The following is a 14,951-nucleotide window of genomic DNA, read 5'->3' on the forward strand; positions in this document are numbered from 1 at the left end:
ATTAGTGCACTGATGACAATGTAAAAGGTATTTTACTACTTATATGGCAGAAGACCTTGAAGTATTAAAAAAACTAGTCTCTAAAAGTAAAGAGAGAAGATACAGCTCTTTGGATTGAAGACCAATCAATTCTTCCTGTAGCCTCAATCCACATATCCTTAAAATCGATCTTTTTTGGAGACCTTAAAATTAAATACCAAAAACTAGAAGATTTTACGTATGATTATAAATATTTTAATACGTATTTTGGATTATTATGTTTTCTTTGATGTCCCCTCTTTAGAATACAAAAATCGGAAACATTTGGTTATGCTCAAATGTAATTCTCGAAATATATTTAAAATTAAGATATTATAAAGATTTATAATTCTTATAGATTATTTGCATTGTCTATATTGTCTGTCTATATACTCACCTTAACTTGAGAAAATATAATACAATAATTATAACAGAAAATGCTTGTAAGCACAACACAAGTTATTAAGTATAAATTTGAAGGAAATTGTACAAAATAAATGAAAATTTTGTAAATTGGAAAGAATACGACCCATACTATTCAGTAAATATCCCTAGAAATAGAATTTAAGCATACGAATAATTTATTAATTTCTTAATAACTTGTTTCGGGTTCATAAGACGACTTTACTAAAGTCGACTTGAGTTGATATCGACTTCAAACAGAGCTTTAGGCTAAATATACACGAATCAATTCAAAAGAAACTCATTTAAGACGCAAATCGTTGACCAGTTTGCAATGAGTAACAAACTTATCATTTGAATGAAGGGGTCACTACATACGGGGCAACTGGTTGCCAACCAGTCGGCAAGTTGTTGGTTTAAAGAAACTCGACCTGTTGATTTGCTGGCATCTTGAATCACCTACTTCTCAAAGGTTTCAATGGACGAAGGTTATTTTGATTTAAACCTGACCACTATAATATGAGTTTGTCACTGAAACAAGTTAGTAATTTGTTTTTAAGATGTTCAAGTTTCTAGTCAAGCTTGGATCGTTTATAAGTCGAATTGTTCTCATTTGTATCGAGTCGATCATCCTCAAGGTGTAAGGATCTCTAAAGCCAGCTTTAACCTTGATGATCTATTATAAAACGCACTAATAAAATTGGAGGAGACTTCAGAATTCACTTCAATTTCATTGTTAAACCGGCCGTTACCTATGAAATGTTACATTAGAAGAAGCTTTATTTATTGTTGCACTATAACTAAACCATATCAGAACTGAACACTGAACAATTTTTGATTGAAAACTGAACGTTGAATATATTTATTTATACGAACAAATTTCAGAACTAATACGCTCTGTTATATCTTAGTCTATAGTTTAAGTGCTTGTTTCCTCCTTGCATACTTCCATCATCTGCATTTAAAAATTTCAGCCTGTTGTATGTTTTGTTCAACAATGAAAGAACCAATAATTCTTTCGTTTCATATCCCACGTTAAACTTTCTAAATGGTGCCAATACAAGTGTAGATTCAGCTCTAGAAACATCGTTTATGTCAATACAGACATAACGAATCAAATAACTCCGCTATCAGAGACCCCTGGATCAACAATATACGGACCTTTGGCTCAATACCAAAAGGAAACTCCCTTATCCGCCTCTTCGGCTGCTACGATGACCTCCCTGAAATTAACCTCAATAAAACCCTATTCCCACACTCACTCCATACACCCTTTGTCGATCGTCAGTTTTGCAGGTTTTCTGCGGTTTTACTGCAACCTGGTGAACCGGTTCCCCAGCCAAATGGCCGACGACAGCTCACTTTTAAATTTAAAATAAACAAAAAAAAATTGCAAAAATCAAAAAAATAAATAAAATTTTCGAAAAAATCAAATATTTTATCCAAAAATCCTCAATCTCCGCATTTCCTCCTCCAGAAAAGATAGGACACATAACCCCACTCAACTACCACAACCCTAGCTCTGCAAAGGAGCAATTTCTATATCAGGGCCTACTCCAACAATCCCTCCTATTAAAATTTTCCTTATCCTACCAAGTTCTACCCAACGAATCTCTCTCTCTCTCTCTCTCTCTCTCTCCTAAATGGTTTTATCTACTCCTCCAATAGCAATAGTTTTATTGCTTATTTTTCCACCGGTAGTTGATTCAAAGAAAAAAGTATAATCTTTATAATCATTTGTTGATAAAGAGTTTGGGAACATTATGAATCGTGAATTTAGATTATAAACATTCATTAATAACAATAATTACGAAAAGCTTTGTAAAAATAAAGTAACAAAAAGAATATTTTATCATTTAGAATAATAAAGTTTGTATATTGAACATCACGATACATTTGAAGCGTTCTAGGTTCTGGAAGGGTGAGGTGCAAAGGAAAGTATTTAGGGAGCTTATTAGCAACAAACAGTTATTGTGTAGGACTACTTAATTGACCTATCTCAGCTTTTGTTATAATAGATTGCAAATTGCAGATAAATTGATATTTTGAAGAATGGAATAGATTCTCCTTCACACTTTATAACACCCAGTGTGTTATTATAAATATTGACACCGAATATAAAATGGGATTAAACAAAAACAGAATTATCTACCTGTTCAAACATAACGGTTAAATTAAAGCGGATTGTTAGATAAGATACAATAAATAAAATCCTAATTCACTTTGTACAAACATTTATCAAACGATACAAATTTATAATTTTGTTTATTGACTCGGTAATATTTAAAAAATAGATTGACGCACGTTTGAAAAATTCGAGGTCCCAGAAAGTGTGGAGCCAAAAAAGTGTAGAATTTGATTAAATGGATATTATATGAATTAAAAATTATAATTAAAAAATGTATCATATTATTCGTTATAAATTAACCATATCTTACAGAAACAAAGTTTTAAGTAAATGGTTTGAGGAAATGAGAGAAGTTTTCAATAACGTTGAAAATTACAATAGAAAATAATTTGTTAAATGGGACGCTTATTTTGAGATATACTGAAAATAATAAAATATATATTACTTTTACATTATACTACTTTTTACTTGAATACTAGTGGAACGAAGATTTTGAATGAACTCAATAGCAAAAAAAAACGAACAATTAGATTTGGTTCCATAATTTTGTTAAATATACGTATTAATCTTATCAATTTATGGTCAAAATTGGTGAATTTATAGGTTATTTAAACAAAATCTGCCAAAAGTGAATAATTTTCATTGAATATTTACAAAGAAATACAAAATAAAGAAAAATATGATAAATTAACTCATTTTTAAAAATATTCTTCATTTTTCTAATATATGTAATTCTAATAGCGGGTATTACTCCCCCTGCTACGGCGAAGGGCTCTAACCCTGTCAGAAACCGATTAAATTAAATTCTGGACGTACTCATAGGATTTTATTCTTCTCGAAGAGCAATTAGAAGCTGATTTAAGCCACTAGGAAGAGCATGGCGACGTCTAGCACACCTCCCTAAATTATCCCAAGTATTTGGTAACCATTCTGGTGTGTGGAGGAGCATTATCCTGCAATAAATGGAACAAATGGGATGACATCCTCTAGGAGGACTTCCTCGATGTACCTCCAAGCAGTCAAACCCCCATTATTTATGAAAATCAGTACAGTCCGGGCGTGGAAATTAATTTCACTCAAAACCACAACTGAACTTCCTTCAAAAGGCCGTGATTCACGAATGGTACATTGAGGGAATCTCTTCCCTGTTCGTTTCCACACCCTATCTCGATATACTATCTGAGTAGTATAGACCAAATCGAGACTCATCCGTGAATAAAACAGTTCTCCATTGCTCCAGCGTTCAGTGAGAATAATGATCAGAAAATAATCGCTTTTCTCTTCGATGCCTTTCCAGGAGTTTGCGTCCTGTCGCGGGGCATACGATTTCATGCTCTCTCAATCTCCGCCACACTGAGTCTGCACTAACACGTGTATTTCGAATCACTTCAAGTCTTTCCCGAACCTCTGGAGCTGTTAAATGTCGGTCTCTCATTACCGACAGTGTAATGAATTGATCGTCTACTGCCGTTGTTGCCCTTGGTCGTCCACTGCGGGTATATCAACAACTTCAGCGGACGACGCTACATATCACACAATTCACCCGTATTGGACATTGTACTCGAACGATTCGAAAGTATGGTAATGTCACTTAAGGGATTTTATAAAAAAGAGATTTTCTTGAGTTACAGATTTATGCCAACTACAACGGCCCTTAAAGCCAGCATAACCTATATCCTCGATCAAATTCACACTTTTCATGTATCATAGTAATGGAAAATTGGATATTTCCAAATACTCTCCACTTAGAAAATTCGCACAGAACATTTTAACAAAGTAATATTACATACCAGGTGGTAACTAAGAATGGCCGACGGCCATATCATAAACAAATTATATTACAGCTTCATAGGAAAAAAATTATAAGAACAATGGCCCCGAAAAACACATGGAAATTATTTTCAGAAATTTAGATTCACCACTAGACAGAAAATATAAGATTAAAAAAGGCAATTCTTTCAAATTTACCACATTAAGTGGCACTTTATATGCCATAATCGAATTTGTCAACAAATTCTGTGCATATGTCATCTCACAAGTTTTTATCTATCTCTTCTAATAAGATGTGGGGAAGAGTGAGAACCTTGTTTAAAAAAGTCGATAAGTCCGGTACTGCGTAGCCAATTTTTATAAAATTGATGATGTTTGTAATTTTGCACAGCAATACAAAATATTTAGATTCTAAGCAATTTAATTAGCAAGCAAATAAACCAAATTAACAATAAAAAAAGGAAAAAAGGAAACTACATGTTTTTCTGTCAATTAGGCTAGTTCGCCATAATATAAATCAAAAATTTATTCTGAATGGAAAGTTCTAACCTACCCATCTGCAGTAATTTAAACAGTTTTCATAATAATTTTATTGCCGTTAGTTGAAATTATCTAAATGTGAAGCAAATATTACTTAAAATGAGAACAAATAATTAAACAAACCACATAATAGATCCAAAAATTAACAATTTATATCCCAGATGTTCAAAATGTTTTCCATCAATTCCTATACATGAAGCCATCGCTGACGGGTGGATAGGACAGCAGTTTCAAGTTCTGCCATTGAAATATGTATTGCCTTTAGTATTGTTTCAATCATATTATCTCTTCTCGTGAGTTTATTGGCGTAATCGAGATCTCTTATTCGGCCGCATAAATAAAAATTTAAGCCTGTTAGGTCTGGAGATCTAAGTGGCCTAATAAATAATCTTCCACGTCTATCCACTTATCCGAGTGGATTCACAAGCGCAATTTAAATACGTCTAGGTCAACTTTCCATATAAAACAAAAAATAAAGGAACGTAGACTAATTCTGGTACTCATATAAAGGGTTGTTTTCTTGTTGGGCAATAATGAAGAAAGAAGAACATAACGTGTTCCACCCATGAGATCATCGTCACTGTGTTTTGGGATTACAAAGATTTTTTATTGTTATTAAGAAAAAAAGAAAACGATTAGTGGATATTATTGTCAAAATTCATTTATAATGAATTTTATGAAATGATTTAGAGTGACTCGAGTCTACCATAAAGTGATTTATCATATGCACATAAAATAATTCACATACATTATATGAACAGAAAAAGAGAATCATCATTTATATAAAATTCAACAACTTCAGGAACTGAATGACTGGGTGCAATACTTACGAATAGATACCAGCATCTAGAGGATTTGTACATTAATTTATCTGCATCTTTTGTAAGCTCTTTAATATTTCCAATTTTATATTCCATGACATGACATTTTCTTATATGAGTTTGATCAGAAAATACCTAGTTATATATCTATTTCAGTGAAATAGGCAACAATTCAACTAGTTCTTCAATAATGAACATTCCAGAGCAAGACACAATAACTTCCACAGCATCCACCACAGAGTACAGAAATGCAACATTACAATTAGCACAAACATCTGATATTTCTAGTACAAATATTATTGCAGTAACAAGTAAAGAATCTGAAAATTCAACAGATGTTAATTCAGATTGCCCCAACATAACAACATTCAAAAATCTAGATAAATATACGCAAGAAGAATTAGTTCATTTACTCACGGACCCTTGTAGATATGATAGATTGGTTAAGCCGCCAACTGATCATCTGGAAGTGTTTTTCAGATTCGACATGACCCATATTGAAACTGCAGAACAATTGGTAAGTAAATATTTAAGGCACAATTATTTAAGAATGTTTCTCTTGTTGGGTATGTAACGTTATTTGGAAATAATTTCTACAAAGTAATTTTCTACAATAGTACTACCAATAAGGTTAACACTAGAAGAGCCGGATATGTTCTCTAAGAGTCCGTAGACTCATCCAACTGATTATTTACTTGAATCTATTCAATATTTTCTTCCTAATGTTGAACGGTATTGATTATTTTGATAATCAAATATATTTTAATTAATGAAAAATGAGAAGTAATATAAAAGTCACTAATTTTATGAGTAATAAAGAGATATTGCTCTAATTATTCTATTATATTTTGTATTGTCGTATTGTATTGTAATAACAGATAAATAACTTATCCATTAAATCAAATTCCAATTACTCCACTTTCCAGGAGAGTAGGTAGCAAAAAGTTAATTTTTGAAATTTATGATTCATTATGTTTCTCATGTTTGATTTTCACGATTCACATAGGTTACATATTCCTCATAATTTTCTAAATTTGTCACATAATTTCTATAATATTGCGATAATTTCTGAGAATTTCTCAAATTTTCCCATCATTTTCAAAAATTTCCATAATTTTTAGATCATTTGATCATAATTTCCTGATAATTTTTTTGTTATTTTCTTATAACTGTTCGATAAGATTTTCATTATTTTCTTCGTTGTTTCTTATAATTATCTCACAATTGTCTTATGATTTCCTCACAATTTTTATATTCTCTCATAATATTGTCGATTGTTCTACAGTTTTCAGTTTTTTATAATTCCTAAAATTTTTCTACTTTTACTACCATAGAAGATTTATACTTTGATGAAATTTTTATTGATAACTTTCATCAGCTTGTTATATCTCAAACTCTTTTCTATGTTTTCTTGTTAAATTGTTTTGATTTTCATTCAGAACCTAAAAATTTAGCCCTAATGCCCATATTCTCCTATCTTTAAAAAATTGCTCGCACATTTGGAGCTCGGCTACCAAGCATACCTTCGCGACTCAATACAGAAGAGAGTTTTTCAACTTATAGGTGATCCAGAAATGAAAAGAATTTTGGATAGCTTAGAGTATAGAAAAAAGGTCGTAGATTTGATTCTGTTTTTCGGATACAACAACGACAAAAGCTCTTCCGAGTTGTCTGACCTAATTCCGCTCAGAGCAGTTTTGCAAGACCTTCTCGACAGGTAGACGTGGTTCATGAACACAAAGCGTAAATGAAAAATAACAATAATAGTCCGGGCAATTCAGACATTCGAAGTTACATAAATACCCACCAAGCTGAAAATCTGTAGAATTGTTGAAAATATAATTGAAAATGAAATTTGTAAGTTCCCCATCATTCCCGTATATGGAAAAAATGCCAAAAAATGAGTTTTTTGCGATTTTCAGCAAAATGGTAATTTTTATCAAGAAAATATCTCAGACAAAAATTGTAGATCATAAAATTATCTGCAATAAAGGGCCTTGATAATTCTTTTTCTATGAGCCACAGTTTCTGAAATATAATGATTCAAAATTGTAAAAGTTGTAATTGTCATATTATGCACACGTTTCCACGTCACCTATGAGTTAATGTACTTAGCGCGTTTTTTAATGTGGTTTACACAATAGGCCTAATCCACCGGTCTGTTGTGATTACTTTTAATTTGAAACTAATGCAAAATAAGAGAAATTAACAGAGATAAAAAAGATAAAAAGCGATTTAAAATTAATAAAAAGTTTTGAAATTTAATCGACCGAGTCGTTACTATCAAATTATTCTTCTTCATTTTTATTTTGAGTGTATGTAAATTGCATGTCATCTCGTTGTTATCAAATGGATTTTCCACTGTTGGTGATTCAATATTAGAGCATGACCGGTCTTGATATGGTGTACATGCCAGAGAACAAGACAGTCCGACTTTCTTGCAACCTCATTTAGCACTGCATCTCTTTTTGCAGTTGCAAAACATTATGTTCAGCAGTTTTTCGGTGCAGGTGGGAGTAAAGTTTGAACGGGAATGTATTGTTGACCAGCTTCCAACCCCAGTCTGTAGGGTCTAGCAGATAACCAAGCCACACTTGAACTTGGTGATATACCCGAAAAAGATGTCGATGAGCAGCAACTAAGATTGGTTAGGTTAGGCTATCCAGATAACTTTAGTGGGAGCTTTCATTGTCGATAAAATGTTTACAGTTTCTTCACCCTAGTTGGTTTAAATCCGAAGTAACTAAGAAATATTTGTCACTTTATTATGTATTTAACAAATAGTCTAGTGTTGGTAACACTATGAAAGATGCCTACATAGAAATCGTCCGTGTATTGACGGTTTTCTATGATTTGTGACAACGATCTGTGCGTAATTATATTTGCACATATTTTGTTAATGTTAATATTGAAGTAGTTGCTAGTTGGAGAAATATGTGTTGAACTGAAAATTATAGTTTATATTGCAAATAATTTATAGAAAAAGAAAATCGGACAAAAAATTGTAATGATCAATTTTATGACGAACGAATAAGCTTGTTCTGAAATTTTCTGTATTTCCTCAATCAATTCTTTCATCAAACAAACAAACTAAATCTTGAAAAGCATCCATATTAAATATTTAATTATTTGTATGACGAATATTTCCAAAATGAACTAATCAAATTTAGGTATAATAAACAAACAAACCAATTTTGATGTATATTAAAGGTTAAGTTTCTACTAAACTCTTTAATTGACACTTGTGACTATCTAATAACTTATTTGGCAAATAACTCGATTTATTCCAAGGTTCACGTTATTAGAAGGTGAAGAAATCGAATTTTTGGTTATTCGCGTAAATAATAGTTAGTAGGGACTTTATTGTGAAGAAGAATAAACTCGCTACCGTATACTATATATCTGTTTTCGGCAACTCGCAAGAAAAATATCATTGCAGTCGATGTATGATTAAAAGGAATTTATCGGTCGTTCGTAAGGTGACGACAGACGAAAGACAACGTAACTTTAGAAGAGAATCGTGAATTTAACCGGACGATAAGCGAAATATCCAAGGATTAAGTTATCTGTGATTAGCACATTTGCGATTTGTCATTACCAACACAAGACTTAGATCAAAGATGTAGTATTCTAATTTAAGTTTTCAACGAATTTCAATCGAGAGTATTTTTAGGAAAAAGCAATATTCTAAATCAGAAAATGAATTTTGAAGGCTTATGTAGTAAATAAAGGATTTAATAGAAGAACCATGTAAGATTTTTTTCCTTTTAAGACTAAGAAATCCGATGAGGTAAAATTTAGATTATAATCAGAAAATATTTTGAATAAACAAATCCTATCCCTTATTTTAGGTAGGATTAATATAAAATCACAGGTTAATAATAACAACTAGGAATAGGAATAAGAATTGCGTTTCTTCCAATCTTTTTTATATTCACATTTTCTTGTGTTGGGATAGTTTTATTTTCAAAGATAAATGTTAACCCTTTCAGCTTCATCGTCATCATAAATTTGATTGGACACGAGAATTTAACGGAAATCACCCAACAAAAAAACAAAGAAATACCAACAGCAAATCCAAAAAACTATCTGAACACGTAAGAGTAATAAAGTTGGAACATAAAAGGTGTAGGGGCCACCACTAATAAATATTTTATACCACACTCACGTAGTGCAAACCTTAAGGTCCAGCACACATTGAGCCCACCCCATGCACTTCTCTCGTACAGCTCACGTATATATTAAACCCAGACTATGTGTATATTTTGAATGGTAACGCAGATTAAACAAAAACGATTCATACTTTTTTCGATATGAAATCTTAATTTAAAACTGACCAACAATTTTATTATGTTACAACTACTTCCAACAACTGTTTGTTAGGTTAAATGAAGTGAGCTTTATAGATAATTTTTTCTAAAATAATGTACCTACTTATCTACGAACCGCAGAATTTATAATTTATATTAATAATACGTTTCACTGAATAGTCCACACGTGTGCTGTGCGATTTGTATGGATTTGATTAAATTTGCAAAAGGGCTAAAACTCGATGCGAATTAATCTCAGCACACGCAGATTCAACGCGTAGTCCAGACGAGATCGTGTTGATTATAAGAATTGATTTGTTATAAGAAAGACATATTGAATACAACCCATCACAGAATATCATCATGTTCTTCTCGGTGCGAAACATACTTTTTAACAAGAGTCTAAAAAATATATATTATCTGAAAGACAGATAAAACTGTTAGTCTCAAACCACGTTTTATGAACTATTGGATGTGCATGAGCTGGGCTCAGTTTGAACTGGGCTTAATGCTCACTTACATTACACACAGCAACTTCTCGCGCTTTTTCCTCAAGTTCGTTTCTTAAAGTGAAGTGACAAAAAATGGGACTGCGAGTTGTATGATTGTCCCGCTCCTTCCTCACGATTGCTGCTGGCGCTAGTTTCAATTCCTCACCATTCGCCTATCTACAGGCGATTAGCGATGGCTGCTCTCATTGATGCTCCCGTCAATTATCAGTTGGGAAGTATTTCTTTTTTTACAAGCTAAAAAATGTACTACTACTGTCATCTTCACATGATGACTGTAATATATGGTAATTTCACTATTTCTTTTTTATAAAATTCTTAACACTGATCCTGGATCCAAAAACTAACCTGCGGGTCTCAAAAATGCTGAGCGAGAAAAAATATGTGAGAAATGAAAAAGTGAATGACGTCAGCCCAAACGTTTTACACAAGACAAAAACTTTCTTGGTGATTACAATTCTGCACCAAATAGAAGTCAAATCACATGCACTCCCTCAACAAACAAATCGGTCAAGAGGGAAATAACGAAAAGGCATGCTCTTATCTGGTATGGTTCTGATCCGTCTAGTAATGTACAACCACATAGTGCTAATGTGAGAAAAGAACTTCTCTAGAAGTAGTGAGAAGTCTTGACCACTCACCTCACAATAATCTGGCATTCAGGAGCTTTCACCCCCTTCTATAAATGGAGGTGTGGGAGCTCACTGCCTCAATACGTCTCTTACTTGGTCTATTGGAACTTACAAAAATACCCCTCGTATTATCGTGTCCGTATGATAGTGTGGATTTACATTCTGTCCTACTATTTACTTCCTTTCTAGCTTTCAGCAAAGTCTGTTATCGAAATCCTGTGAGTGGTACTTTCCCCCTTAGGTTCAATGTAAATGAGACTACCTTTAACGCTGTAATTTTGCTTGTAACGACTTTATATAGGGTAGGTTTGGGTAAGCACTGAAAATAATCTAAAGTATTTGATTGAAATTCCAGATATTTTATTTTGATCATTTTTTCTAGAAGAAAAAGTTGAATAACTGTATGTATACACTAACAATCGATTCTGAATGAAAATAAATGATGGATTGGTGCACAACAAAAAATGAAAGACAGTTCTTGTATCTTCTTATGTGTAAATAAAATAATCAGAATTACCTTGGACTCAAATCACTCATATTGTGGTTAATATCAAAACAAAGTGAAATATGGTTCTCAAAAAGTCTAGAGTCTAGGAAGCACAAAATAACTTTTTTAGCCAAATTTGATTTATTTATTAGACTACAGCCAATAGTCGCTGAGGTTCATATCTGAAGAATATGCGTGAGGAATCCGAATTCGTCTACTGAATTTGAACATCATTATAATCTTCTCGTTATAATTTATCTTGATAAAACTTTTTCTTCTGCACTTCGCACCAATTATTTATGCTTTTCTTCTCCATTTCATTCAATAATGTGCAGTTATAAATACTGTTTCTTAATTCCCCTTGTTTCAAAAATCCATTGTGCTTTTGCTTTTTTCGAAAGACTTTAAGCAGTTCCAATTTACTCAGATGACTGCCATTTTAACTGAGGTGAGAAGTAGGAAGTCCAGGTTTCATCTATGTCCTCATATTGATGTTCACTCTATAAATCTTCCAGATATGTATTCTCTCAGTTTCTCAAGTTTTTGGATGAAACCTCTTTTGGATTTTGTCAATCAACGATGTTTGTACGAACCTCAGAAACTAGTCAATGATCGTTCTATGAACAGTACTTTCCCTGTTGAGAAACAATACTATTTGTGAGAAAATTTGACAGTTATCATTTAAAATTTGGCACTTCAAGAGAAAACTAGAAAAATATGCAGAATATTATGAATTTCAAGACTAATGGACTTATGAATACCTTTTTAACTTGCAGTTATAAACTTACATGTTTATTGTGCTATGAAATAACTTTTATTTTAAAAGAATACAATATGAAGTGGCATCAGTCCAACAAGCATTTTGCCCAATAAATCTCACACTTGTTTTGAGGAACGTCTTTTCACAATTTTTCCATATCTACTTCAGATGATTACCAATGATTCTAAGAATCATTGGAGACTATTTAAAAATCGATAATAAAACTTTTTATGAAACTTTATTTTCTTGTTTTCTACTGATAGATTCCGAAAAATTTGCCTCACGTCGTAATCATATTTTCTATATACATATATAGTATTTTCAGAACATCACCAATAAACAAAATGAAATATTGATTTTGGAGTTATTTTAATATATTATCCTTTGATGAACTTGTCTTTCTGAAAAAATGATCACTATTAGATCTTTTGTACATATGATTTTAAATACAATATTAATATTGAATTTTAGTTCTTTTATTTCATTGCAGGAGTTCAAAACTCACATTTTAATCCAACAGAGATATACGGACACCAGATTGAGCTACTCCGCTTTATCTCCTAAAAGAGAAGTTATAAAAGGCGAGGACGATTTGAAAAATAAAATATGGATACCTCATTTGATTTTAACAAGCGAAAAACAATCGACACTAATGGGATTGAACGACAAAGATATTTTCATACAAATTAGTCCAAATGGAGAAGTTATATACGCTTACAGATTGAGCGTGTTATTTTTCTGTTGGATGAATTTGAAAAAATTTCCGTTCGATATTCAAGTTTGCGATCTGACATGGGTCAGTTGTGAGTAGAACATGTTTTGTAATGCTAAAGAATCAAATGCTTTTATTGTGAATTGTTGTAACAAACTATCCAAGTTATATGATAAACAGTCGATCTAATTGATTTTTACCCTGAGGCCATACTCTATAAATGAATTTAGAATATTAGCGGATATTGAAGTCTTTAAAACAAGCATGGTCACGTAGCCCGAGTGAAGAAAACTTCATGCCCTCTTTTGATTTGTATCGATACATTGAAATCATAAATGTTGATTGGATTATTATAAAATTAGAACAGGTTTTTAGCGATAATTTAAGTAAAAAATAATTCTTGGTATAGGAATAGAATTACCGATGAAAAAATTAATGTCACAATTATAAAAGCGTGGGGTGCTTTGTATGATATTTGGGCTTTGTAAACAATAAGACTGCGTCTGATTTCCAGTTCGGGTACTGTTCAAATGATTTCTTTGATTACAGAAATACTGCTGCAATATAATAATACATCTTAACGGTGAAATGAAACTGACGTCCAAAAACTGTAGACGGTGTTTTGACCTCCCAGGTGGTGCCTTATCTAAGAGTTCTGGATTTTCTCTAGTCTTAGAGATGAGAAAGAACTGCAGGATGCTAGATTACGCTTTCCTCCATTTTCGCTAGGCTAGATTATTAAATACGACTAATATGGGTGGATGGCAGGTGGCTAAATAATAGTGAAGTTTATAAATAGAAGGATGATCACCAGGGAGGTGATCAACATCCTCACAAGTTTATTGCAGTGCGGCATCGGGTCACAGTAACTGAAACACTGCGTTCTGCAGACGACAAGGAGCCTAATTGTCGTTTTCCACGCAACGATAAAACTTTGGAGCATTTCCTATACACCGTTTTCATGACGGTTTCGTCAACAACAGTGAGAAAAATTTAGTAACAGAAGGTCTTGTGAAGCTCCTAGCTCTAACTAGTACCATAGCATCTGTAGCTAGAGAGCAAGGTCAAAAGGAAAACTTCGAAGGTTATATAGTACAGAGCCAAAAAGCTGCTCTTCCATGCCCAAATATCTTGCACTAATATGTCCTCCAATATTGGTGCTTTACATCTCCCTAGTTCTTTTCCATCAGAAATTTTTGCCCAAAGATACTAATTTTAATTTTTACCAATCGGGTTTCTAAAGCTGTGTCTTATTCTTTTAAGTATCCCATACTTCTTTCTAGGACTTTGTTTACTGCCTGTATCAATACCTTTTCCTACCAACATTGTCAGCTACATTTTATTATTTATTATATTATTTTATTATTTCTTGTTGTTGCTGATACAGAAAAACGTTAGTCTGTAGCTAACATCAATCTTTTTGTTACATGAATTCCTGGGAATGATGAATGAGCACTGATCATGCCAAGAGAAATTTGACTGTGAAATTTGATTAAGCTTCGTTGTTTCGTATTAAGAATTTGATAGAAAATGGCTCCATTTTTTCGAAGACAAAAGCTCTTTTGTAAAAGTAGATTTAAAGGGTTAATACACAAACAGTGTCCTTTGAGTGATTACTTCTTGCTTTAAAACGTGAAGAAATAGCTCGATGAAAAAAGATTGGACTAATATTGTTATTATCTCACAAACAAATATCTATTTCGATAACCTCAATAAATTTATTTTTGGCAGGGCTTAAAAAATGGCACAAATAAAGACTACGTTCAAAAATTGGAGTGATTGTTATCAAAGCTGGAGTTTCATTCAAAAGTCATTTATTGACCCACACTTTTATATCTTTGAGAAAAAGTGACCGTAAAATA

At 32.4% G+C, this 14,951-nt stretch overlaps 1 protein-coding gene across 1 annotated transcript in view; it reads left to right on the plus strand.

Annotated features, from left to right (window-relative positions):
* The window catches only part of LOC130894093 (pH-sensitive chloride channel 2-like), a 51,266-nt gene that overhangs the window by 14,112 nt on the left and 22,203 nt on the right, over positions 1-14,951 (plus strand). The window contains exons 2-3 of the mRNA XM_057800672.1: positions 5,836-6,196; positions 12,868-13,180. Coding sequence (XP_057656655.1) covers positions 5,836-6,196; positions 12,868-13,180 — 674 coding nt within the window. The remainder of the gene's footprint in view (positions 1-5,835; positions 6,197-12,867; positions 13,181-14,951) is intronic.

Source organism: Diorhabda carinulata, chromosome 5 (assembly GCF_026250575.1).
Source record: "Diorhabda carinulata isolate Delta chromosome 5, icDioCari1.1, whole genome shotgun sequence".
In the NCBI taxonomy this organism is placed as follows: Eukaryota; Metazoa; Arthropoda; class Insecta; order Coleoptera; family Chrysomelidae; genus Diorhabda; species Diorhabda carinulata.